This window comes from Ochotona princeps, chromosome 29 (genome assembly GCF_030435755.1).
Source record: "Ochotona princeps isolate mOchPri1 chromosome 29, mOchPri1.hap1, whole genome shotgun sequence".
In the NCBI taxonomy this organism is placed as follows: Eukaryota; Metazoa; Chordata; class Mammalia; order Lagomorpha; family Ochotonidae; genus Ochotona; species Ochotona princeps.
The window spans coordinates 6,178,070-6,204,582 of NC_080860.1; the positions used below are offsets into that span (position 1 = coordinate 6,178,070).

Sequence of the window (26,513 nt, forward strand, 5' to 3'; positions counted from 1 at the left end):
AACCCTCTTTCTGCCCTCTTTGCCTCCTTGGCCAGTGCCAGCACCGTGGCAGATGCCTACCGCTGGCTCAACCACACCGTGGGCAACAAGACCATGGTGGAAGAAGGTTACTATTATCTCAACAACTTCGACAACATCCTCAACAGCTTCGGTGAGGCCACGCATCCCAAACGACCACCTCTGTCCCTCTCCTGAGCCGTTAGCCATGCCTCCTTGGGGTTGTAGGCTGCCCAGCCTTAGGGAAGGTCTCGGCCATGTCCAGGCTCTGGTAGATTTCCTTTACCTGACACCTGCTCTGCCTTGGGTGAGCAGCTCTGCGCCTTCACCCATAGGGGCCTGATGGTGCCAAGAAACTGCCCAACCCCCTACCCAGCTCAGGTTCTGCTCTGTCCCTTTCACTTCCTGACCCCATTTCATGGGCAGTGGGAGCCTGAGGGAAATGGCCTGCCAATCCCAGCCTCTCAAGAGGAGTGGGAGCACCTGGGGGACCCCGGGTCTGCCCTGAGGGGGTGAGGTTGCTCCCCGCCCGTCTGCTACAGCACAGGGTGCGCCCTTTGGGAGACAGATGGAGATGGCTGAGCCCCTGGAGGACAGGCGCTCAGGGAGTTGTCTGGGCCAGGTGGGAGAGGTCCCTGGAAGCTGCTCTGACTAAGGTGCCCGTCTCCTCCTCCCCTTCCCATGGCAGTGACCTTGTTCGAGCTCACGGTTGTCAACAACTGGTACATCATCATGGTAAGGGTCTTGGACAGCCCCTGCTGGGTTCCCCACTCACATCCTTGAAGCCAGCTCTGGTCCCTGGGACCCAGGGACTCTTCTGCCCCTGCAGGCCACGAGGTCCTGCTCCCACCCTGTGGGCTACAGCTGCCTTCCCAGCACCTGGTAACTGCCAGGAGCAGCTGAGGAGCCTAACTCAGCACACCATGCCCAGGCTCAGTGCAGATACTTTCCAGGCAGGAAACTGCCTGGTGTGGGTCACGGGTGGGTTCTGTCCTTTCCTCAAATGCTTCCAAGCTCCTTTCCCTACACTTGGGATCCCGACAGACTGCATGTGCCTACCCTGGGTGCTGCACAGCACCTGCAGAGCATGCCACATGGAGGGGTTTGCAGGGAGCTGGGGCCTCTCCTCTGGCCTCCACTAACAGAGACCAATGAGGAAGGGCCACACATGGGCTGAGCAGGCAGGGGCTGGGTGCTTACTCACTGCCGCCACCGCCTCCTCCTCCTCCAGGAAGGTGTCACCTCCCAGACCTCCCACTGGAGCCGCCTCTATTTTATGACCTTCTACATCGTGACCATGGTAGGCTGGGCCCTGCACCCTCCCCTCGGGGTCTCCCTGTCCTGCATGTAGCACGGGCGACATGCCTGCCCTGGCCGACTCTGCCCGTACCCCGCACCCTTCCTGCCAGGTGGTGATGACCATCATCGTGGCCTTTATCCTCGACGCTTTCGTCTTCCGGATGAACTACAACCGTAAGAACCAGGACTCGGAAGGTGAGTGGTTGTCCCTCTGGGGGTCTGCAGGCTGCTCAGATCCCCGCAGTTCGGCTGCCTGGCCAGACCTGTTGTTGGCATTAACGTGCAGCTGTTCTGTGACTGGGAAATACTCAGGATCCAACTTGAGAGCTGACACAGCGCGTGTTGTCTCTGGCCAAGGCTCGAGCCTCGAGAATTGCCCAGCAGCACTTTGTCCTCTGTGTCCCTGAAGCTCAGAGTTTTTTCCCTGAGCCACGTGTGTGGCCACCACCCAGGTTGCCACCCAGGCTAATAACGTCCCATCCGTGACGTGACTGTCCCGGCTAACTCCCAGTTGCACAGCTTTCTGATATAGCCCTTTGTCCTTCCCTGGTCCTCCACCCAAGCTGCCCGACGTCCGTGCCTGCTTGTTCCCAAGTCTCTGTCCTATCAGGCTGTTGGGCCACTTTTTTCTTATGATTGGTTTTATTCATTCAAAAGCCACAGATTGAGAGAGGAGAGAGCGTCCATCCTCCAGTTTACTCCCTAATGGCCACAACTGCCAGGGCCGGGCCGGGCTGCAGCCTGGAGCCACGAGCTTCCTCCTAGTCTCCCAAGCACCTGGACCACCTCCTGCTGTTCTCCCAAGTGGAATGGGAAGCAGTGCAGCTGGGACTTGAACCTGTGTTTCAAAATGGGTTCTGGCATTTGCACTGGTGCTTAACTTGCTGCACCCCAGTGCCAGCCCCCCTCGCCCCCGGGTCACTTCCCTCATATTTGGAGACTCCTTGCCAAAACCTCTACCTTTCCCATAAACTCCGGACGAGACCTTCACTGCTGACGTCCAGTCCAGGAAGGGCAGGGAAAGGAGCTGGGCGGGTTATGTTGAGCCTGAGTCTGCTGGTGGGAGGAGGTGCTTAACCAGGCTCATGCCAGGGTGGGACTCTGAGCCACAGGCTCTTGCGGTCCCTGCAGTTGACGATGGCATCACCCTGGAGAAGGAGATCTCCAAGGAAGAGCTGGTGGCTGTCCTGGACCTCTACCGCGAGGTGCGAGGGGCTGCCTCAGACGTCACCCGGCTGCTGGAGACGCTGTCCCAGATGGAGCGGTACCAGGTGATTGGCACTGGCTTAGGCCCAGAGGCCCTTGTTAACACGACGCCTCCCTCCCCTCAAAGCTCAAAGCTGGAAGCTTTGGGGAACTGGATGGGGACACCAGTGCCCTGCCGTGGGTGGGTGGTCTGGCTATGTGTGGGGCCTGCCATGGGTGGGACCTGCGCCGTGTGCAGCCAAGCCCAGCAGCCTATGTTCTTCTTAGCAAAATTCCCTGGTGTTTCTGGGGAGGAGATCGAGGACCAAAAGCGATTTGAGTCTGAAGATGTACCAGGAGGAGATCCAGGTAGGAGCCCCCCAGCTGCGAGCTACCGGCTTACCCACTAGGGCAGGGCTGGGCCAGGGGCCAGGGGCCGGGACCAGGGCAGGGCAGGGCTGGGCCAGGGGCCAGGGCCAGGGCTCCTCCCACTGCCATGTCCTCAATCCGTGCCCCAGTGGAAGCAGCCCTCCTCTGCAGCCTGCTTGTGCCTGCCCCTGCAACTTGTCCATCCCCTGCTCTGAGCTGTGCAGGGGGTGTGGGTGGAGGGGAGTAGGCAGAAGGTGGCTACAACCCCCTGGCAGGAGGGGTGGAATATTTCCAGCCCATATTTGACCCCTGGGAATAAGGACCCCATGCTGTGCCCAGGGTGCTTGTGTTTTTAAGAGAGAAGTACCTTCTTGTACCATGTCCTGGTCCTTGGCCCTTCGCTGTTGAGTAAGGGTTTTGCCACTCCAGCCCAGGGACTTTTCTTCCCCCTGGGGTCCCTTGGGGTTCTGGAAAGTTCTTCCCGCCAGCCCCAGGGGCTGTGCTGCTTGCTGGGAATTCTTGTGACTTGGTGACACGCGCAGTCGCATGTGCTGCCACGGGTGACACAGGGCACTGGGTGGTTACCGCCCTGAGCCTTGCTGAAAGGAGAGCTGCAGCCCAGGCATCCATCCTAGTCTGAGCACCTGAGGCCTGCTCTGTGACCCCCCACTGGTGGGGTGGCCTCGGGAGGCCTGCCTCTCAGCCCACATCTGCTGTCTGCCCCAGGAGTGGTACGAGGAGCATGCCCGGGAGCAGGAGGAACAGCGACAGCTACTGAGCAGCACCGTGCCCACCATCCCGCAGCCCCCGGGCAGCCGCCAGCGCTCGCAGACTGTCACCTAGCCCCGCTCGCAACAGCTGCACCATCTATGCAATAACACAATAGTATTATCTCACCGCCATGTACGGAAACACGTGTGTGTGCACACACACGTGCTCAGATATATGCACACGTTTATATAGAGCAGGAGACCAGGGCAGGGGGGAGGCTTGCTGTGCAGCCTGCTGGCCCCGAGTTCCTTCACTCCAGAAGTCCCTGTGGTTCAGGGGACGGGGAGAGTTGGAACCCACTCCCAGGGAGCTCTGGCTAATGTGGAACATTCCAGAAGCCCCTGCCCAAGACCACTAGAGCAGCCGTAGCCCTTCTCTGCAGGGCCAGCCTTTAGGGTGGGCCTGGGCCAGTCTTCCTGCTGCCACTTTCAAGCCCATGTTCCCCCAGCGGCTGCCTACTGACTCGCTGTGCCCACTGCCTGGGTGTTAAGTGTCTGGCTTTAGGGACAAAACCACTTAGGCAGGAAAGAGCCTGGACCATATAGGCAACACTAGTGCCTGGTACCTCCCAGGGAAGGTGCGAGGGGTGTGGCTCTCCTGGGCAGTCAGTTCCCAGTTAGCAGAGCTAAATGGGGAGAGGCTGTTGGAGGGTTTGGGGCCCTGACTCGGAAGTCGTTTCTCCTGTGTGTCTGTGTCATTCCTGTGGCCGGAAATCCTTCTCTGGTGGCCTTCTTGCAGAACTCAGGTCCAGTGACCAGGCTGCTGTTGTGATGGCCGTGACACCAGAGTGTTCCCCGCACATACAGGCCTCCTTGCCTGTCCAAGCCCCTCTTCCTGTGGTTCAACCTGTTGAAGCAGAAGGATGCTGGGTTCACTGAGGATGGTGCTGAGAGCAGGTGTGTGGGAGGAGTTCACGGCAGAGGCACGGGGAGTGCCTGCCCCCGTGGGACCTGGCCGCAGCCCAGGCCACCCTGGCCTGGGACGGTCCTCTTTGCCTTGGGGGCCAGCTGGGGTAGGCACTCAGCTTCCCGTGAAGCGGGTTCAGATGGACACTCAGTGACGCAGTCCCCAGGGACCCTCGTGGGAACTCTGTCCACACACGGGAGAAGTCGAGGCAGGTCTGGGTTCAGGTCTTGGAATGAAGCAGCCATTCCCACCTGGGACTGCGGCCTTCTGAGCTTGGGAGGGTGGGCGACAGAGGCTCTGTGACCCCAACACCCCCAGTCCCAGGCCAGGGAGGACAGCCTGATTCCCAGGGGAGCAGCTTCCCACTCCCATTTCCAAGGCCAGGCTGGCTCCACGGCCAGCATGGCACAGCTGTCCCTGAGCTGGGGGTGAGGGTGGCTGATGTGGGGTGTTCAGCCACTGCCTTCAGGCAATCGATGAGTCCCCGAGAGCCCCTGTGATGCCCATCGGAGGCAGGTTTCGTACGTTGTCCTCTCCCAGTCTCTGCAGGGCCACAGCCTTCCCCGCTGTGAGCAGGAACTTTCTTTGCACAACTGTGTGCCTTTGGGGTTGTGTGTTGGAAGTGGGGGGCAGGGGCAGCTCTAACCAGCTGCCAGGGCTGGTTCTGGGCTGTAACCTTGTCCACCCCCTGCCGTGCCTGGGAGAGGCCCTAGGGTCACCCAGCACTGGCTGAGCAAGCAGGCAGAGGGGAGAGAGGGGCCAGACTCCAGCCAGGGGCCACCCTCATTGAGACTGAGGATACACTGACCCACAGCCCCGCCTACTGAGCAGGGCACAGTGTCCCCAGGGTCTAGGAGCCCTGGAGGCCCTAGATGTCGCCTTGGCCCCGTGTCACAGCCTGGCAGGGCAGTGACAGCCGCTGTGCCCTCACCCTGGCTTGGTGCAGAGGCCCTTGCTGGCCCTCGCCCTGCCCAACCCCAGCCTTACTCCACACCACGCGGACAATCATTTTGTACAGATCACGGGAGAGGCCTGGGAGGTTTTGTACGTTGCTAATTTGTTACTTGGAAATGCCCCGTGTCCCTGATTTCTGGCATATTAATAAAAAGCCTCTGCTTTGTAAACATGGCTGCCTCTCATGACTCTGCCCCCTCCTTCCTCCCCCCAGTGCCTTGGGCCCAGCCACTCAACCCCCGAGCCCCAGCAGAGGTGGCACTAAGGAGGCAGCTTTGGTTTTAACTGTGAAATATTTAATCCCTTGAGGGAGAAGTCAGACAGTCAAGTCTCTTGCTTTACCACCAGGGTAAGCCAGGCAGCAGCTGCCTGTTGGAAAGGTTAGGGCACAGCTGGGAGCCAGAGGGCCCAGGGCAGTGGTCCTCTCGGCTTGAGGTAGGCATAGGACACAGCCAGTGGCCTCCCATCTTGTATCCGGGGGCCCCAGCTGTGGGCAGGGAGGATGTGCCAGGGCCATGGCAAGGTCCCAGGAAGCAGCCTCAAGGCAGGCTGGGGTCACTGTGCAGCCACCAGGTTCAGTGAAGCACACCAGCGCCAGCTCACCCCTGCAGCATTCGGCCTCATGAGCAGGACATCCATTGAGGCACCTGCTCGGTCTGGGTCCCTGTGGCCGAGGCTGGGCGACAACTGGAGGCCTGGATCCCACGAGGGGTACCTTAAGCCAGGGCGGAGCCCCTGCAGGTACTTCCCGTGTGCATGCTTTAGGGGTCTTCCAGGCAGTCCAGGAGGGGCACCCCAACATCCCTTGACCCTAAACTCCAGCCCTCCTTGCAGTGGCTACAGGTCGTTCCACGAGTGTCCTGCTTCCCTCAGGGACTCGGTCCACAAAGAAGCTCCCCGGCCAAGTCCCTGTGTGATGCTGCCAGATGCTGGCAGCCAGAGGGACTTAGTTCTCCTGTCTCCAGCAGACACTCAGGGGACCCCACCTGCCCACTGTGACCCCTTCCACTAGGTACAGAACCCCACAGCTGCCGTCACCCACTCTTCAGGTGAATCACCCCAAACTCCGTGAGAAGGGCCACGATGAGGAAGTTCAGGTACAACAGGAGCAGACAGAGGCCGTAGGCTTTGCTGAGCTGGAAGCATTGCAGTGGGACGGAGACCAGCGAGATGACCAGGCTGAGGCCCAGGGCGCCGGCCAGGACCCACACCAGCAGGCCGGCTGGCTCCAGCTGCAGGAGGGCAGAAGAGAGGGTCTGGGGTACGGTCTCATCCTCACCGTCACCTCCACCCGGCTGCCACCCACAGCTCTAAGTCAGAGGGCAAACAACCCACTGCAGGGTGGCTCCCAGAAGCTTCTAGACCCAGAACCAGCAGAAAAACAGAAACGTCTCTGCCAACTTCCACTGCTGCCGGCTGCATGTACCCCACCTCAGCTTGAGCCTGGCGGTCTTACAACACCATGTTAGGTTCCTGGTGAGGGGAAGGAGGGATGAAGCTAAAATGCCCGTCCTTGGAGCTCCCACAGAAGTGGTCGCAAAAAAGGAGCTCCTTCAAGCCAGGAAGGAAAATAAAACCTACAGTAGGTGTTTGCCATTGGAAAAAGAAAGGAAGGGTCGAGTGGTTTGAAAGGCAGAGTTGGAGAGTACTACTGGTTCACTCCTGAAATGGCTGCAAGTGCCATGAGCAGGCAGCCCTGGTGGGCCAGGGTGCAGCCAGGAGCCTGGAACTCCAGGTGTCCCGTGTGGGTGCAGGCCGTCGTGGGCATGTAGGGAGTGAACCAGAGGATGGAAGCCCTTTGTCTCTCTGCCTGTTCAATCAAGAGTAGCTGCTCAAGGGAAGGCTTGTTGGCCCTACATCGGCCCTCAGGGAGCTGGTTACAAAATGCAGATATCCAGGAACTCCTTCTACCCCCAGGACCACAGGAGATTGGAGCAGGTCTCATGGCTCCTAGCGGCTTTTTGATGCAGTGAGAAACCTATGCCACTGAGCATGTTTCAGCCCCTCTCCCCCTGCAGGCACTGTCCGCATACATTGCTCAGCCTGGCCCTTCCCTGACACGTGCTCATCTAGGGGAGCTTGGCAGGTGTCATCAACCCCATTGGACAGGTGAGGAAACCAAGGCCCTGGGAAAGTCACCATGCAGAGCCATGCAGCAGCAATGAAATGATAGGACCAGGACCCAAATGCCTTCTCCCCATCCTAATAACTCTACAGACTTGCAAGGGATACATCCCCCCCCCCCCGACTCAATATGCACGTTATGCTGCAAAGCAGTCAAAAATTCAGACAAGCCCCCTTGTCCAGAAAGTGTGAATAGATGGGATGTAACGGCTTCCCCAGCCCAGGAGGGTGGGGGGAGGGCAGGAGACCCAGACCCCCTTGCAGGAGCTGTGGCCACTCACCTTAACCTCGGCGTGGCTGCGTGAGATCTGCAGCAGGCAGCCCAGCCCGACGCCCACCAGGAGATCTGCAGCCAAGGTCAGGAAGTACGCTAGAGCAGGACACCCATTCTCCCCACGCTGCCGCCCCTCCCGCTGGGTCCGACCCAGGCCCCCCAAAACCCAGTCAGCCTAATCTGTGCACACAAGGTGCCTGAGGCTCCAGCAGTCATGTAACCTGGGAACACTACCCTAGGGAACACTACCCCAGGGACACCAGTGCTGAGACAACCTCGCAAAAGATACTGAAGATGATGCCGCCGAAGCAGGCTGCGAACGCCATCCGTGGGTAGCCCTGGCGGGCCAGGGTGAAATCCGAGAAGGCATCTGTGTAAACAGGAGAGGGTGTCGGTGGGGCCACCACGTCTGCTGGCACCTTGCACAGTCACTCTCAGTCAACAGACCTCAATGAACACCCGCCTGAGGCTGGCATTCCCCACCAGGTGCTATGAGGATGTGTGGTACAGTACCCTGTAAGGTACAGTTCTCTTCCCCTACTCTTTCCTGCCAGGGCAGTCTAGGCACATAATAGGACATGCTGCTTTTACCCACTGGGGCAGCTATTGTGGCATAGCAAGTTAACCCATCACTGCTGGTTCAAGTCCCCGCTGCTCTGCTTCCCATCCAGCCCCCTGCTAATGCAGCAGAAGATGGCCCAAGTGCTTGGGCCCCTGCATCCATGTGAGAAACCCAGCCAGGGTTGCAGGCTCCTGGCTTCAGCCTGGCCCAGTTCTGGCTATGGAAGCCACCGGGGGAGTGAACTGGCAGCAGGAAGACCTCTCTCTATGTAACTCTACTTTTCACACACATCTCTACATCTTATACAATAAAGGCAGTGGGCACCGAGTCCATGCTGACACACACCCTGGATGCCACTGCTTGGATGCCACTCTGACTACAGAGTGAAGAGCCCCCATGAGACTGTGCTCATGCCGGATGCCCACCCTGCCCGAGTCACCTCCGATACTGTTCCCCCAGGCCAGTAGCGTGAGGCCCAGGACGGTGTTGCTGAGCCGAAAGACTATGCCCAGTGACCGTAAGATGTTCACCACCTCTGTGGCAGCCGCGTTGATCCACAGAGCACTGGTCAGGAAGCCCAGGAAAGCAAAGAGCTGTGGGGGTGGGGAAAAGACATGCGGGTGGGCCCAAGCCAGCTCCCACCAGCCTCAGCTCCTTCCTCTGCAGATCAGGATAATGGCAGCCCACACAGGAGGTCGTGTCGCACAGACAAGGCGCTCTGTGGAGTTGGCACCTGCGCACAGTGAGTGCTCAGAAAAATGTTAGTGCCAACTAACCCTGTGACAGAAGGCTTGTCCTACCTAGCTCCCATCAGATTTGTATCCCACCCATCACTCTAGAAAAGTAACCCCTTGCCTGTTAGTCAATCCTCAGTGTCCCCACCCCAGGCCAGGCCACTGCTGCCTGCCCCGATGTGAGGTACTTGGAGCTGGGTCCTGCACTTGGATCTTGCACGAAACCCCCATGACCATGGACCTGGCCTTCCCCACTGCTCACTGCTGCCCCAGAAACAGGTCCCGTGAGTCCATGGCATTCCTGGTTTCTAAAGTATTTATGATCTTAGGGAGAAAAAAAGTCCTCAAGATGTGGAATCAGTTCCCGATGAGCCACCCCACGTGAAATCCACCTGCACATGGGATCCTGCCTGCCCTCCGACAAGGTGTGCGCGGAAGGACGTCTTTTATTGGGGGAAGGCAGCATGAAAATTTGTTTGTTTCAACAGGCATCAGGAGCTGGCATTGTGGCTCCTATATTCCATAACAGGGCGCCTGTCCAAATCCTGGTTGCTCCTCTTCCAATCCAGCTCCCTGTTAACGCACCTGGGAGAGCAGCAGAAGATGCCCCAAGCAATTGGGTCCCTGTCATCTGTGTAGAACATGCGGATGAAGTGCCTGGCCCAGCTCTGGCTATTGCAGCCATGTGGGGAGTGAAGCAATGGCTGGAGGGTATTTCTCTGTCTCTCTCACCCTCTCCGTTGCTCTGCCTCTCAAATACACACATACGTCTTTCAAAGAAACATCATGCAAAGTAGAAGTCAGATATACCAATTCTGGTACGATTCCACTTAGAAGGTGTGTCCGGAACAGGCAAACCCAAAAAGACTAAAGCAGGGTAATGCTGCAGTGTCCTGGGAGAGGGACAGGCCAAGTCCCTATGAAAGGGGCAGTGTCGCCTGGGATGATGGCGGTGCCCTACAGCTGTGCATACGCTGATGGCCAGCACATTGTACACTCAAATGCGTGAGTGGCACAGCACGTGAGTTACACCTCGGTGTAAGCACACCACACCCTGAACAGAGGCAAGGTTCAGCCAAGCTGTCGCCATGGGCAGTGAAGATCGGCAGAGCTGCCTGGAGAAGCGGCCCAGGTGGCTGTCGGGGAGACCCCCGCAGCCCCTCGTCTGGCTGGGGTTCTTACCCAGTGGAACTTGGGAGGCTCGCTGTTGGATGTGGCAAAAAAGGTGATGGACGCCAAGGCCGTGCCAGCCATCACCACCACTGCCCAGACGGGAAGGATGCCGCCTATCTCATAGACGCCATCTGCAGAGGGACGAGAAGCGGATCTCAGCTCAGCATGTCCTGGACGGCACAGCCAACGTACAGCTGACTGCCCAGGTACATGATAGGTACCCCCATGCGCTTCCGGGATGGGATGAGGGGACAGGCGAAAAATGACAGAAAATGCAAAGGAAGCTCTCGGGCCAGTCACATGAGCAAGGAAAGACAGACCCATGGGAAACAGACTTTCCCGCCTTCTGTGCTGGAGCCATGGCAGACATCATTAATCAACCATGACAGTTCAACTAAGCTTTAAGGCAGCCCTTCTGGCCAGGCATTACCAACAGATGGGCAGAGCTCTGTGAGACGAACCTTCCAATCAAACCCAAACTGACACACAGACTTGAGCCACACCTGCTCTTGATAAGTCAGTTCCACAAGATAACCCATTTGGTCTGAAGCTTCCACAGGCAGGAAGAAGATTCTATAACTCCTTTTTTTGAGCCCCTTTTCTAATGCACACCCTGGGAGGCAGCAGGTGCTGGTTTGGGTACATGGCTCCCCACCTCCCACGTAGCAGACCTGGACTGAGGTTCAGGCTCCTGACTTTGGCCTGGCCCAGCTCTGGCTGTTGCAGGCATCTGGGGAATGAACCAGCAGATGTAAACATTCTGTCTTTTAAATACAGTGAAAATAAAGAATTCATATAACAGCGATAACACAGGCCTGAGCAGGGCAGATACAAAGGACACCCAGGACAGAGGGAGACCCCACCAGTGTCTGGGGACTGGCTGGGCCATACAGTCAGGGGAGGCAAGAGCCCCTCATGGGACCCCCGAATTCACACTTCATCCTGTCAGCTCCAGCAGGATTCAGAGAGATTCTTCCAGTCTTGAGAAGCCCAAATCTGGGTCTTACTTTGAAAGCTGTACATTTTTAAATGTAGGCAAATGAGCCAGAGGGCCGGACTCAGCTCCTGGGTCACTGGGGGCAGCCTCTACCTACAGCCAGCGGGGCTGGACCAATTTGACCCTGTGATGGTCCTGGATACAAGTGTAGGCCGGTACCCTCAACAGCACAAACCATGTGAATCACCCATCGCTGTCCAAAGTTCTGCCACCAGCCCAGATGCCCCCTCCCACCCTCTCCTGCTTTCATTGTGGTTCAGAGAAACGTTCTGGAACGTGGGTTGGCTGCGGGTGGTAGGGGAGGAGGGAGATACTCACAGGCTCCTGACTGCAGGGTCAAGACCACGACCAGAGGGCTGATGGCGAGGTGCAGACAGTTGAGGGGCCGTTTCCAGTTCTTATCATCCTTGTCCGGGTCCACCACGGGGATGGTGAGAAGCAGCAGGAACTCCACGGGCAGCTGGCAGATGAGCAAAGGCAGAAGTTGGCATCAGGGAGATACCTGAGATCCCACGGTCAGGGTTGGACCTTGGTGACTCATGGGCAAGGCCATTGTTGGCCAAGTGTGATTGAGGGCCAGCCAACCGGGGGAATGGACAGCTGGGGTACAACCCACCTCTGCCTGCCCCTCCGCCTTGTGCCGTTAGCCAGTGTCTACTAAGCACCACACACAGCCCTTCAGACCACCATCACCATTGCCAGTTCTTCCATCCCCTCCCATAACTGAACCCACACCCACACACTCTGCCGAGTGGCCAGGGTCTGTAGAACGTACTTGTTCCATGAATGCCAGGCTTGGCTAGAAATCTCCTCCTGGTGAATGTAATGTCTACAGAGGCATTGAATGTGCCTGGAGAGCCAGCCTTGGCCTCTTCCACTGAGAACCTGCCAAGAGGCTCCCTGGCCCCAGAATGAGATCCAGGGCAGCCCTGATTGCTGGCAACTGCAGAGTCACCCCAGCCCAGCCACAGCAAGTCACGGAGATTGGGGTGGAGGGTAGGGGAGTGGGGGGGTGTTAGCACACGGCACGGCCGCAGCAGGCACTTCCTAAGACCACCACTCTGGGGAAAGGCAGGATCATAAGTCCCTTTCCACAGGGGGGGAAGGGACTGAGAGAGGCCAGAGGCCTTGCTAAAGGACACAGCCAGAGCGACGGCGGCTGCAGATGCACTTGCAATCTGCCCCTGGGAGCAAGAAGCTGAGCTGTGTCCACCCTGAAGGTCTCAGGCTCACCTCCAGGAAGATTAACAGGGCTGCGGGCTGGGACCCTGGCTGAGGCAGCCAGGGCAGCTGTGTGCAGTGCAGACCTCCAGGGCCAGCAATGGTCACAGAAACTCAACCTAGCTCTCACCACAACTGTCCCCACAACTCCACCAGCTGGTTCCTTCCCCTCTGACCCTGGGCAGACTCCTCTGTGCAGAGCTGAGCCCCAGGCCAGGCCGTCAGTGACCTGGTCACACAGACACACACACGTGAACACACGGGTACAGAGACATGCCTGTGCACAGCCATACGGACACACATGCAGACACAGAGACACGTACACAAACACATGCACGGACACACAGAGACACGCACAGATACAGACACACAGAGATGCATGGGCGCCCATGCACGTGCGTGTACACAAACACACACACCTCTGCCTACCTTCAACACCTTGAGGGCCCTCCAGGATGCCGACTTAATTCTCCACTTCCTGGAGTCCAAAGGGTTGAGGGCCCTGGCCAGGATCTCAGCCGTGGTCTCCTGGGAGAGCAGCGGCCGGTACTCGTCCCCTGTTGGTGGGGACGAAGCAGGGACAGCTGTGGCACTTCCCTCTCCCCACCCAAGTCCTCCCAAGCCTGGGGAAGAGTACGAGCCCAGTGCTCTGAGCTTTGCTTCCGGGACCAGACTTCAGATTTCCCATCCCTCCTGCCTCAACTGGCCAGGCCTCACCATAGTCATAGCTGTTGGTGTTGGAAGAGACCAAGTCGTCTTCAGACTCTGAGAGCATCTCTGAAAGAGACGGTGCAAGCTGGGTGTGAGCTGGGAGCCCAGACCTGCCCCAGGAACATCCGGGGACAGGGCAGTGTCTGGGGTTGAGTGTGCAGGCCGCTCGGCATTCTGGGTTTCTCAGCAATCTTCATGCATGTGCAGTAAATCTCTGTTGCTCTTTTAAAACATTTAGCTATGCATTTGAGAGGCACAGCCAGAAAGAAAGAGAGAGAGAGAGACCAACCTACCTACTATTACTAGTTTACTCCTCAAATGACCACAGTGGCTGGGGCTGCGCTGGGCTCCATCCAGGTCTGCCACGTGGGTGCAGGGGCCCAAGGTCTTGGGCTATTCTTCACTACTTTCCCAGGCACATAGGCAGGGAGCAGGATGGGAAGTGGAGTAGCTGGGACTCTAATTGCTCTGACGTGGGATGCCGGCGTGGTGGGCAGTGGCCCAACCCACTGTTCCATCCTGAGGCCGGGCTTGGGGAGTTTCATGCAGAGAGCCTAACTCACAGCAGTTCTGGGGACACAACTAGTGCAGCTCACTTCATCGGGCTCTCGGAGATGCCTAATGCCAGTGTTTCACTCTCTGGAGGCTTTTCTTCAGGGATGTGTGCAGTCTTGCCACCTGCTGCAAGTGGCCAGGAAAAAAACGGGCCTTTCTGGAGTCAGGAGTCACTTGAGCTCTGACTCTGCCACTGTGTGACCCAGGGCTGCTCTCCAGGCCTCATGGCCTCCCGTCTGACGGGCTGCTCTGGGCCACTGTGTGACGCAGGGCCACTCTCCAGGCCTCATGGCCTCCCATCTGACGGGCTGCTATGGATGTAAGCGCTGAAATAGCAGAAGCTCGCTTGACATAGACAAGAGGGGAGGAAAAATCAAGGCAGACTTCTTGGAGGAAGAGTCACTGGCACTTGCTCCAAGCCAGTCCTTAGAGACATGGAAGGAATGAGTGACTATCTTGCTTTTTGGCACATCCTGATCTAATTACAGAAGCGTTCCTTGGATCCCGGTGGGACCTCTGGCACTGTGGGTAGGGAAGCAGCCTTTTGGCCCCGCCCTTCCCTCCCCTTGCAGCTTCCTGGCCTGGGGAAAGACTTGAACTCCAAAGTATGTTCTCATAAAACATAGGTGCCTCAAAGCAGTGCCAGTGAGAGGAAGGAATCAAGTGATGGAGGACCCTTACCTGGAGTCCCCGGCGCGGAGCAGACCAACGATCTCGCCCGCTGCCACTGGTAGATCCAGGTGCAGAGGATGACGGTGGCCACGTAGAACACATACAGCCCCAGGTAACCTGCGGACAGGTGCAGGCTGTCGCCACGGGGACCAGGCTGGCAGCAGGGACCTGGCCAACTCCTGGGCCCATCTCTCCTTCCTTCACCATCTGCCTGAATGAGAGGGCAGCCTCCAGCCTAAGGGCGGCTGGTAGTCTCATTCTGTGCCTCGCTCCACAGGCTAGCCCAACTGTGAGCTCGGTCAGTGGAGGCCCAGCAGTAGCGGCAGCGGCTGCCATTCAGGGTTATTTCTCTGGGCACTCTCTCTGTGGCTGGGGCTCTCTCTGAGTCCCTTATCATTTTCCTGACCCTCTGCACACAGCGTCCCTCTGTGCATGTCCCCGGAGGTGGCTGACCTGCTGGTCACACTGCAAACCAGGGACACGGACCACCCTGCCACCCCAGCTCCCTGGTTATAGTGCCCCACGATCCTGTTTACTGCAAGCTGCAGGGAGGTTTCTGTAGCTGGACTCAGACCCAGCTCCCGGGTCCCCCGCACTCACATCCCTCTGTCCCTAGCCACCTCCTGGACTCCGTACCCACAGGCCCTATCAGGCCGGCTCACCAAGGGCCCACGCGAGCGTGATCCTGCCGAAGTAGAGGGCGGTGAAGGTCAGGAACACAGCCGTCATGTAGAAGGACACGTCCCGGAGGAAGGGCCTGGAGGCAGCTGTGAAGGGGTGCAGGATGGCGATACCCCCGGCCACCACGGTGGTGACCAACACGCCAGCACCTGCAGGAGACGTGCCATGCTCAGCTGCCCTACTGCAGCCTGTCTTTCCCCACACCCGCTAGGGCCATGGCCTCACCAAACAGTGCCCCGATGGCCAGGCCGGCGGTGCGTGAGTCTGAGAAAGCCACCAGTGCACTGAAGATGTCAGGTGCACCGTTTCCAAAGGCCAGGAAGGTGACGCCATGGAGGGGGGGATGGTCAAGGAAGGACACAGTCGGGGAGGGATGGGGGAGGGCCCCCCGTCTCCCCCCTCACCTCACCAGTGAGGCGAGCCCCCCGCCCCGGAGCCAAAGGATACTGCCACGTTGTGGGAGAGCTGGAGCGTGCGGGAAATGGCCGACAAGTTGGGACAGAAGCTGAAGATAAAAGGCAAATGTCAGTACTTCCACAGCACCCCGCCTCTGTCTTCCCCCCACCTCAGCCTCCTGGGACACCCGCTTCCCACCTGCCCACAAGCCTAACTCACAACTTGGCGGCTGTGACCCCCAGGATCAAAAACAGGTAGAGCAGCCAGAAAACCTGGGAAGGGGGAGCCGCACACAGCGGGAGGGTCACGTCCAGGCAGGGGTTCCTGCCCCCCACCAGTTCCCCCTCCCACACCCCACCCTCTACCCCCGGGGCAGGGCCTCACATAGAGGGTGATGGCCAGTGGGAGGAGGCTGGGGTGGAAGTGGCAGAAGGCTCCTTCAAGGTAGTCCAGGTAGCCGCCGTCGCTGCGGCAGTCAGGGTTGCTCCGGATGAAGTTGCAGCGGTCAGAGACGTTCAGGCTACACACACTGCGACACTGGAGCAAGGAGGCATGGGAGCGGGGACAGGGGGATGGGCGTGGGAGGGGCAGGCCCCTCTAAGCACAAAGCTGTCACCTCCCCTCCCCGCCCCACATGCCAATCGTGTCCTTTTAGCTTTCCAAGTAAAATGAGGAGGGCTGTTATGGGTGGATGGCCGTGTAAGGCACTGCTTGGGACACTACAACCCACATCAGAGCCCCAGCTGCTCCCTGCTAAGGCACCTATGGGCGCCTGTCATGCACATGGGAGACCCAAGCACTCCAACATGGGATGCAGGCAGCCCACGCAGCATCTCAAACACTGTGCCAGCTGTTTGCCTCTTGCTTTTTTAAGGTTTATTTATTATCTATCTCATTTGAAAGGAGGAGTTACAGAGCAAGGCAGAGACAAAGAAAAAGATCCACATGGATGTAACAGCTGAGGCCGAAGCCAGAAGCCAGGAACTCCATCTGGGTCTCCCACGTGGGTGCAGGGGTCCCAGCACTTGGGCCATCTTCTACTGCCTTCCCAGGCGCGTGAATGGGGAGCTGAATCGTAAGTTGAGCACAGGGGACTCGAACCAGCACCCACATGGGATGCTGGCATTCCAGGTGGCTGTTTTGTCCACCACACCACAGTGCCAGTGCCTGCCCCTCATGTTTCTAGACCAGCAACAATGATCATCCTGTGTATGACTCTGGATATGGGAGAAGACTCTGCTGGAGAGAATTCTAGAAGTGAAAGTGCTGAGTCATGATACCCTTGCCCAAGTTCCTCCCGACACCGGCCGAGTAGGAGAATCTGTGTGTGCATCGTAGTGTCTCTGGGAGGTGGAAGGGACACAGACAGGGAGAGGAGGCCAGTGATGAGAAGACGGCCGCAAAGCCTGGGCTGATGCGAGGGCTACTGGAGCCCAATTCAGGGGCCAGGCGGTGGAAGCCTTCATATCCTAACTCCCACCAGCCATGGAGTGCCAACTGCCATGGTGGAGGCATTCTTTCCAGCCTTCTGTGCCTACGGTTGGTTCTGGAAAAGCCCACACAGCCAAGAGAAGCCTACAGGGATGGCAGGCTCCATGGCAGGGCCAGGGCCTGACTGCGCGATGCAGAGGGACAAGCATCTTTTTCACTGAATGACTAAACACAAAGAACCATGCGTTTTAGACACAATGATTCCATCCATTGGATCACTCTCTCCAAATGCCGGAGCAATGGGAGCCAAGGAATGTCAGCTCTCCCACATGGGTGGCGGGGAGACCTAGGTACTTGAGCCCTCCCCGATGCCCCCCGGGGCCAGCAGGAAGAGGAAGCTGGACTCCGGTGGCAGAGCCGAACACACTGCCATGGGACATGGGCCTCATACTATCCACTCCAGGGGAATATCTTAAACATGGATGGGTTTAATGGTACCCTTGAATGCCTGCCGGGAGATCAGGGCCCAGCGATGCCTGCACTTGGCCGAGGCTGGCTCTCGGAAGCCTGACTCACACCTGGCCAATCCGTAATGACTCAGCAGCTGAGTGCTCTTGCCACATGTTAGGGCCATTCGACTTCCTCCTTTGCAGTTTCTGCAGCTGGAAAGTTTGCTTTTTATAAATGGGGATACGTCAGCACTCTTGTAATTGCCCTGGGAAATGTCCTCCGCCTGCACACTTCCTCTTTTCTTTCTGTCCAACAGCTTTAATCAGTCCCACCCCATGTCCATCACAATGGTGATAACCAAAAATAAACAGAAAACAAATGTTGATGAGGGGACCTGGCACCCTGGTTAAGGCCTCCAACTGTGGTACCAGCATCCCACATGGGCATCAGCTGGAATCCTGGCTACTTTCCTGCCCACCCAGCTCCCTGCTAATGCACCTGGGAAAGCTGTGGAAGATGGCCCACGTGCCCGGGTCTCAGTCACCCACGTGGGAGACCCTGATGGGGTTCCAGGCTCCTGGCTTTGGCCGTTGCAACCACCTGGGGAGTGAACCAATCGATGGAAGAACTCTCTCTGCAGCTGTACATTTCAAAATTTTTTTTTTTTTTTTAAGAAAAGGAAGAAATTGAAAGTCTTATGCATTGTTTGCTGTAGTGTAAAAATGGGTGGCCAAGCTTTGGCAGCAAGTGTCTGGGTGAATACATGTACTGGGGTGAACTCTGTCAGCCAGCGGACTTTGGAAGGATTTTCTCAACCTTAGAGCAGGGAAACCAACAGCATCTGGGAGCTACCAAACCACTCAAGTAATACCCTCAGAACATTCTTGCCCACATCGGGATTTCTAAGGTGACATCAAGTGGCCATCCCTCATTGCTGGGTACTGATGTAGTCTGGCAGCTAGGCGCAGCTCCCTCCCCCTCCCTCACCCCTGCCCTAGGTACGGGAGAAAGGGAGCAAAGGAACACTGGAAGCTTAGTCCCACCCCTTCCCCAACCTCAACTCCCCCCCCATTCAGCCGCCCTGCATTGTCAACTATGTAAACAACATCAAAAACAAAATGAAATTTTAAAACATGGGGTGATCACTGTGGAAAACAAACAGTTCCTCAAAGCGATAAAAATAGAATGACCAGAGGCCCAACCATTCTCCTTCTAGGTTTACGCCCGCAGGAATTGAGAAGGGTCTTGGAGATTTTGGACACCCCTGTTCACAGCTGGCAGCATCATTCACACAAAGTCAGAGACAGAGCAGTAACCCAGATGTCTGGAGACGGATAAACCAAATCCGAGCTCTCCAGGCTGTAGGAACAGGATGCTGGGGCTCCGTTGGCTAATCCTTTTTGCAAGCACTGCAACCCCCTATGGGTTCGTGTCCTGGCTGCCCCACTTCTCTTCTAGCTCCCTGCTTGTGGCCTGGGAAAGTAGTGGAAGACGGCCCAAAGTCCTGGGCCCCTCTGCCTATGTGGGAGACCCAGAGGAAGCTCCTGGTTCCTGGCTTCAGATCAGCTCACTTCTGGCCATGGCGGCCATTTGGGGAGTGAACCAGCAGGTGGAAGTTCTTCCTCTCTGTTTTTCCTTCTTTCTGTAGATTTGCCTTTCCCATAAAAAGAAACAAATCTCAAAAATAAAAGACTATTGACAGGTGACAGGATGCGTTTTTAAAATCACCAGGAACATATGAAAGTGCAATCATTAGAAAAAACAGGAAGGAAATTCTGTCGTTCGTTACAGCATGAACCAACCTCGGAGACATCACGTAAGACAAACGGGCAAGACACAGACTGAGGAACGCTGTGTGACTCCACTTCCGAGAGGTGGCCGACACACACTAGCTCAGAGAGACTAAGGCGAGGGGCTGGCAGGGCTGGCGGGGCTGGGGGACTGGGGGGCTGGCGGGGCTGGCGGGGCTGGGGGGCTGGCGGGGCTGGGGGGCTGGGGGGCTGGCGGGGCTGGGGGGCTGGCAGCAGGCACTGGAAGCCTCTGGGGGCTCTAGCTTAGTTTACAGGAGGGTGAGGTGTCTGGAGCCGCGTGGGGTGCTGGTTGCGTGATAGTCTGCCGTGCTCCGTGGTGCTGGACTGCACAGGGAACACAGTTAAAAGGGCACAGAGAGACAGCTGAGCCAACCAGGCTGGTCTGATCTTTCTCATCCCTCCATGGACACGCACAATGACTCCGAGTCAATAACAATGGGCACATTCATGACACAGCATGGGAGCTGCCCCTTGAGATACCCAGGGACCCTGAGCGTCCGGTTCAAGTCCCAGCTCTGCTTCCAATCCATACTGCAGCAGAAGGGCCTGGGCAGGCAGCAGAGATACCACAGCTGCCATCCATGTGGGAGACCAGGATGGAGTTTGTAGAGCCTGGCTTGTATGTGTATGAGTGGTGGGAGGAGGGGGTTAAGCCACCATTCACATGCACACAGGTTCAAGTCCCAGCTACTCTACTTGCGATCCATCTCCCAGCTGAGGTGCCTGGGAAAGCACTGAGGATGGTCCAAATTCCTGACACTGGCTTGGCCCAGGCCTGGGTGTTGCAGCCACTTCAGGATTAAGCCATCAAATGGAAAATCTCTCCCTCTCTCTTTCTCTCTCTCAACTCTGCCTTTCACATAAAAATAAATAAATCTGAAAAACAAAACAAAACAAAACAAAAAAAAAACAACAGCAGCAGGTAAACCAGAGGTCAGATAACTCCAGCCCAGGATTGCCACAGCAAGCCCGATCTGGTTTCATGTTTTTAAATGGCTACAGGACAGAAATCAAGAAAACCATCTCACCACAAGTAAACTTACAGGAAACTCACTTCCCATGCCGATAAACATGAACTGACTGCAGCCCACGCCTGCTTAGTTACATGCCACGGTGGCTGCTGGAGCAGAGCCAGCACATACCCTGGTGCCAGCCGAAGCTCGCACTGCGGGCACCCCAGCCCTTCTCCAGCAACGCCCCTCACAGGCGACACAGACCCAGGGCCTAGGCTCCTAGAGGTGACCCCTGTCCCCTGGCTCCAGCCTCCCACCTAAACCACAGGCCTGTGGCTTTGTGACGGCCGGGGGCTTTCCCAGGGAGACAAGCTCTTTCCATAAGGGAATTCCTGGGAGAAGGCTCTGTCCAGCCCTGCCGGAAAGGACCTGAAATGGGAACCGGGGAATCAGGCGAGGCTGCCCCACCACGTCCCCCTCCAGGAAGGGTAACTGCACTGGATAACTGGCTCCCTGAGGCTACACCGCCTACACCTGCTCAGAATCCACACATGAACCCACATCCAGGAGTGAACTTGACCAAGGGAATCAGCCTCCCTCCCGTTTCCTCTCTGAACAGAGGGGTCAGCCCCATGCAGAGAAGGCCCAGTGGTGAAGAACCTGCAGCCGGCATCAGAGCAGCCGAGTTCCAGGTCTGATTCCACTCCTAACTCAGCTTCCTGCTGCTGCATACCCAAGAGGCCGCAGGTGACGGACCAAGTGCTCAAGTCCCCATCCTCTACGCGGGACACCTGAACTGAGTCCCCACCTCCTGGCTTTGACATGGTCCAGCCCCGGTTGTGCTGCTTAGAGAGCGAAACCAAACGTTGGGAGTCTCTCTCTCTCTGCCTTTTAAAGAAATGAAATGAGTCTATTTAAAAAGAGTCATGGAGGGTCCGGTGCAGTAGCTTAGTGGCTAAAGTCCTTGCCTTGCACACCCAGAATCCCATATGGGCACTTGTTCTAATCCCGGCAGCCCCGCTTCCCATCCAGCTCCCTGCTAGCATGCCTGGAAAAGCAGTGGAGGACGGCCCAAGTCCTCGGGTCCCTGTCCCAATATGGGAGACCTGGAAGAAGCTCCTGACTTCTGGCTCAAGCTTTGGCTGTTGTGGCCATTTGGAGAATGAACCAACACACAGAAGCGTGCTCTATCTCTCTCTCTCTCTCTCTCTCTCTCTGTGTAACTCTTCTAAATAAATCAATCTTAACAATAAAATCTCCTCTGAGGGCCCGGTGTGGTAGCCTAGTGGCTAAAGTCTTCACCTTGCATGAGCCGGGATCCCATGCGGCCGCAAGTTTGTGTTCCGGCAGCCCCGCTTCCCATCCAGCTCCCTGCTTGTGGCCTGGGAAAGCAGACAAGGACAGCCCAAAGCCTTGGGACCCTGCACCCGTGTGAGACCTGGAAGAAGCTCCTGGCTCCTGGCTTTGGATCGGCACAGCTCTGGCCATTGTGGCCACTTGGGGAATGAATCAACGGATGGAAGATCTTCCTCTCTGTCTGTCCTTTTCTCTGTAAATCTGACTTTCCAATAAAAATAAATCAATCTTTTCAAAAATATTTCTTCTGAGAAGCTTCCCTGGCAGGCCCAGGGAGGGAGTCGCTCCTCCTCATCTCCATTGCTTGTGCGCGCGCTCTCTCTCTCTCTCTCTCTCTCTCTCACACACACACACACATCCAATCCTGTCCTCTACTTTACTGCTCACCATGCCAGACCGTCCTGTGTCCACTCCCTACCCCTCTGTGACCCTCACTGCATGCAAGTGCCGTGAGGACAGGGACCATGTCCGTGGGCTCCCTGCCACACCCAGCACGTGGCACACAGCAGGGGTTCATGTATCGGCCAAACACGTGTCGGCTCAAAGAGGGCCTCTGAGACAGGCAGGCAGCCCGTCCCAGCCTGCAGCCACGCGGTGGCCAGCAGCCAGGCCTCAGGAAGGGCGGCTGTGTGTGTCTATCTTGGGAGGCAGGGCGTGGAGGTGACGAGGTCTGAACTCCACACAAAGTGGTCATGATCCACACCATGGCATCACCACTGCTTCCCTCTTGGTCACTTTCACCTGCCAGGACCTCAGCGCCCCCGTCTGTAGCACAGAGGGAAAATCACACGTACTCCCCAACCTGAGGCTTATGGGGGAGGTTGTGGTAGCACTTGGCACAAGCCCAGCCTACGGTGCTGGAGAACCGGGAGGGATGATCTGGCATAGGCCACAGATCACCCAGCAGCTAACTGTGCAATTGCTACAAACCACTTTCCCATCTGTGAAATGGGTTCAGGTGCCTCACTGCCCATTTGCCTGCCTGCTCCTGAAGACGGCCACCAGGGGGCTCTGCGGCCCCTGGCAGCTGCTTGGAGGCCCTGCCCTCCCAGCCCAAGTGCACAGCTAGTGGTTCTTGCTTCAGCAAACTTATGGCAAGAGTTGGCAGCGTCCAGAGAAGGCAGGCAGGCAGGGGGGTGCAGACGCCGCAGGGCGCTCTGAGAAACGTGGATCTCACCTATCCTTGGGCTCGCTCCCCTGCTGCTGGGATCACAGACCTGTGTCCGCCCCTCCCTGCTGGGAGGGGAAGCCCCCCGGCACCCCCTGACTGCTTCAACAGCCCTGCTTCCCAGAGCCCCCAAAGCCTCGCTCCCCAGGCTGGCACCCAAGAGCCTCCTGGGACACTCCTCTCTTCCTCCCTCCCTCTCACGTGCCGTTGTGGCCCCACCTGCTGTGTCCAACACTCACTCAAAATCCTCTCCCTTCCTGCCCGCCTTCTGCACCCATCCCTGCTTCCGGTGCTGCAGGAGCCCACACGCTGGTACCCCGCCTCCCTTGGACCTCCCTCCACTGCACACTGCTCACTGACCTCCCCGTGTTGTGAAATGACCCTCACCCCTGACAACAGGTATCCCTGGGTTGGTCCAACCCAGTCCCAGCGCACTCATTAACCACCCGGTGACCGAATGCAGGTGAAGTCCCACCCTGCCCAGCATCCTGCCTGCGTACTCACGTCTGCCATGGGGGCCTGGTTCACGCCTGAGACAGGGACCTGGGGGCGAACAGGAGCCCCCAGAGACAGGCCCCAGGACCCAGACACCGTCTCCACCAGCAACAGGACCCAGAGCAGGTGTAGCCATCTGCTAGCCATCAGCACACAGGGCCTGGCCGTCCTGGCTGCTTCCCTTCCTGCTGGCATTCTGGTCCCACGGTCAGCAGCTCCAGGGACCTGCAGGGTAACAGTGGGGGGGGGGTACCATGTCAGCAGGGGGCGCCCAGAATCTTCTTCAACCGAGGAACTGCCTGCCATTCCCATCAAGGAAAGGGCAAAGGGAACCCACATTCAGGGGCCAGGAGTGAGCAAGGCTGCCACCACCTGTGGCACCAGCGTTGCACCTGGGCACCAGTCCATATCCCAGCTGCTCAACTTCCCATCAGGCTCCCTGCCTGTGGGAAAGCAGCAGAGGACGGCCCAAAGCCTTGGGACATGGCCCCATGTGGGAAGCCTGGAAGAAACTCCTGGCTCCTGGCTTCAGATCAGCACACCTCTGGCTGCTACAACCATTTGGGGAGTGAACCAGCAGATGAAAGATCTTTCTCTCTCCTTCTCTCTATAAATCTGATCTACCTTTCCAATAAAAATACATTTTTGGCCCGGTGCTATAGCCTAGTGGTTATAAAGTCCTCACCTTGCATGCACCAGGATCCCATATGGGCACCAGTTCTAATCCCGGCAGCCCTGCTTCCCATCCAGCTCCCTGCTTGTGGCCTGGGAAAGTAGTGGAGGACGGTTCAAAGCCTCGGGACCCTGTTCCAGCATGGGAGACCATAAAAGTCTCCTGGCTCCTGGCGTCGGATTGGCTCAGCTCCAGCCATTGTGGTCACTTGGGGAGTGAATCAGTGCACAGAAGATCTTCTCTGTCTTGCCTCCTTTCTGTATATCTGACATTCCAATAAAAATAAAATAAAAATAAATCTTAAAAAGAAAGAATAAAGGGGGGGGGAACTATGCTGAATGCCAGCCCAGCTCACCCTGTGCAACGGCGTGTTCTACCGAAGGCAGGTGTTCTTACAATGATCTCACTTGCCGCTCCCCTGCATGCCAACAGAAGGTATTATGAATAGTCCCATTGTACAGATGCACACACTGAGTCCTGCTCCTCCCTCACCATCACTGCCTTCCCGCTCCTCCTCCAGCTCTCAGAACAGATCTGGAGATGGGTGCAGCCCCACGCCTTGGAGCCCAGAGACCATGGGACTCAGAGAAGTCACACAGCAGAAAGACCCGCTGATGGAGAAACTGCAGCCCAGGGGGAAGTGTGTTGCTCAAAGCTGCTGTGTCCGTTATCAACGCCAACGGGCTGGACCTGGTATCCGCCTCTTCCCTCCAGCCTGGGGCGGGGGGAAGTGGCTCAGTTCCCCCCCCCTTACCCCCAAAAAGCTAACCAGAAAACAAAATAAAAATCTGGGCAAAATCACTTTCTCCTGCTGACTTTTCCCCCACACGTTCTCCAATGGGTGTGTTTTATTTTTGCAAGCAGTATGAACAGAGCCCAGGAGATGAAGTTGTTTTCCTGGTCCTGTGTGCAATGCCTGGCAGGGAGGAGGAGGAAAAAAGGGTGTGGTCCTGCCCCAGACCTCACCTGTGGGTGCCAAACAGTTCTTCCCTCGGCCACGGTTCGCCAGGACTATGATTCCACTGGGCGCCCTTGACCACAGGACGGGTTTTGGGGGTCGTCAATTCCCCGCTCTGAGCCTGTAATTCTCCATCTGTCAAGTGAACACAGGAGCTGGCAAAGGTCCGCACAGTAGGAGCCCTTGGGAAGCCTGGCGCCTCTACCTGGCAGCAGGTGCTCTCGGCGCGCGCCCCAAAGGAGCACTTCCGAGCACCCAGAGGGTCTGCACATCTAACAGGAAGAATGGGCTACCGCCTAGAAGTCGGGGGCCTCGGTTTCCCAGCCCGGGTGTGTACTGAGAAGTTCAACCGCGCTGCCTGGGCCCTCCCAGGCGAGACCCGGCAGGTGAAGGCGCTCCTCTCACCTCGGCCCTGGGCGTGGATCCCGCACACTCCTCACGGCGGCCTCGCAGGGCCCTGCCCGCCGTCCCCGGGGCCCTGCCCGCCGGTCCGGGCCGTCACAACCCGGAGCTCCGCAGCCGCTGGCCCCGAAGCCCCGCCTGAGGCCGCGTCCCCGGCTCTCGCCCCGCAAGTCTGCTGCTGGTCGCCGCTCGCTCCGCCCTGGCGCGGCCCTCTGCCAACCCCGGGACACGCCCCCATGGCTGGCGCCCATCCAATCATGTCCCAGGGCACGCCTCCCGGAGGCAGGCCTCTCATGCAGCCACGCCCCCGGGACACGCCCCCAAAGGCTCACCGGGCTCCGGCCCTTAAAGGCACAAACCTCGCGCCCTGAGGTCCCCGACCTGTATCTTCAAAGACAGAAGCTGGCAGGTAAAGGTCGGAGCGACGTAGTTAGACGGTGAAACTGTGAGGCTGTACTCCTGAGTGGGCAAGAAAATGCCAAACTACCAGGTAGTGAGCCGTGATAAGGGGTAGGGAGGGCCCCACCCCTCCCAGCAAGCAAGGGGCTGCACTGGGCTCCAAGCCAACAGCCTGGACCCTCAGGCCCGACTTCTGCTGCTTTTCCAGGTGCGTTAGCAGGAAGCTGGAAGGGAAGTGGAGCAGCTAGGACTTGAACCAGTGACCCTACGGGGCTCCGATGTTGCAGCTCATGGCTTAACTCAGATACCACAACCCTGGCCAGCAGTATTGTTTTTAAAAGCAGCATGTGGTGAAGTGAGGGCTCTGGTATTCGGGTCCCTGCCACCAGAGAGGAGACCCAGCTGGAGTTCTAGGCTCTTAGCTGGGAGGAGAGGCAGGGTAGGGCTGGCCCCACCTTGCTGGTTGACTTAGGCTGGTGACCCTGAGTGCTTGTCCTGGCTGGGGAGGGGATGCCCCCCAGGGGAGGAGGACTTTGGTCCTGAAGTCAGCAGTTTTGCAGCCACGCCCCCAAGCAGCAGGTGACCCTGAATGGGCTCACTCACAGTTACCGGGGTTCCCCACGCCAGGCACTGGGTTTGCAGCTTTTCATGCAGTACCATCCCTCAAGGGCCCCAAAGAGGGGAAGTGTCTCCAGCCCCATTTCACAGGGAAGCAGACTGAGGCCCGAGTGTCCTACAGAAAGGAAGGGTCTTCGAGCCATAGGCGTAGAAGCAGTGATAAAGAGGCTGTGTTAAATAACAGCATGTAGAGGGGCGACCTCCCCAGGGTGGCACCC

At 57.7% G+C, this 26,513-nt stretch overlaps 2 protein-coding genes across 5 annotated transcripts in view; one reads left to right on the forward strand and one right to left on the reverse strand.

Annotated features, from left to right (window-relative positions):
* Window positions 1–3,741, forward strand: part of TPCN1 (two pore segment channel 1) — a 48,213-nt gene extending 44,472 nt beyond the window's left edge. For all 3 annotated transcript variants that reach the window (XM_058656436.1, XM_004595283.3, XM_058656437.1), the window contains exons 22-28: window positions 36–151; window positions 686–732; window positions 1,229–1,297; window positions 1,407–1,491; window positions 2,428–2,567; window positions 2,770–2,850; window positions 3,577–3,741. In XM_058656436.1, coding sequence (XP_058512419.1) covers window positions 36–151; window positions 686–732; window positions 1,229–1,297; window positions 1,407–1,491; window positions 2,428–2,567; window positions 2,770–2,850; window positions 3,577–3,693 — 655 coding nt within the window. In that variant the 3' untranslated portion in view covers window positions 3,694–3,741. The remainder of the gene's footprint in view (window positions 1–35; window positions 152–685; window positions 733–1,228; window positions 1,298–1,406; window positions 1,492–2,427; window positions 2,568–2,769; window positions 2,851–3,576) is intronic.
* Window positions 3,742–5,730: 1,989 nt separating this feature from the next.
* On the reverse strand, window positions 5,731–25,438 carry SLC8B1 (solute carrier family 8 member B1). 2 transcript variants are annotated; one of them, XM_058656577.1, is made up of 17 exons: window positions 25,282–25,438; window positions 24,885–25,011; window positions 23,255–23,470; window positions 15,966–16,118; window positions 15,801–15,853; window positions 15,632–15,690; window positions 15,411–15,515; window positions 15,167–15,334; window positions 14,514–14,621; window positions 13,284–13,343; window positions 12,996–13,123; window positions 11,664–11,805; window positions 10,358–10,479; window positions 8,881–9,034; window positions 8,169–8,249; window positions 7,887–7,951; window positions 5,732–6,713 (listed from the first exon to the last, which is right to left on the reverse strand). In XM_058656577.1, the coding sequence occupies exons 3-17, from the start codon at window positions 23,438–23,440 to the stop codon at window positions 6,516–6,518; spliced, it is 1,782 nt and encodes a 593-aa protein (XP_058512560.1). In that variant the 5' UTR covers window positions 23,441–23,470; window positions 24,885–25,011; window positions 25,282–25,438; the 3' UTR covers window positions 5,732–6,515. The 2 variants fall into 2 exon arrangements, with proteins under 2 accessions (XP_058512561.1, XP_058512560.1); XM_058656578.1 differs by lacking the exons at window positions 15,801–15,853; window positions 15,966–16,118 and having other exon boundaries at window positions 5,731–6,713; window positions 15,411–15,514.
* Window positions 25,439–26,513: the final 1,075 nt, after the last annotated feature.

What these genes read in the sequence shown, in the direction of transcription:
- SLC8B1 (XM_058656577.1), bottom strand. Translation starts at nt 23,440, where the DNA reads ATGCCAGCAGGAAGGGAAGCAGCCAGGACGGCCAGGCCCTGTGTGCTG. An exon ending in GGGGTCACAGCCGCCAAGTT is followed by an intron (nt 15,691 to 15,800) that starts GTGAGTTAGGCT and finishes TTTTATCTTCAG; the next exon opens with CTTCTGTCCCAACTTGTCGG. An exon ending in CACCAACAGCTATGACTATG is followed by an intron (nt 13,124 to 13,283) that starts GTGAGGCCTGGC and finishes CCCCACCAACAG; the next exon opens with GGGACGAGTACCGGCCGCTG.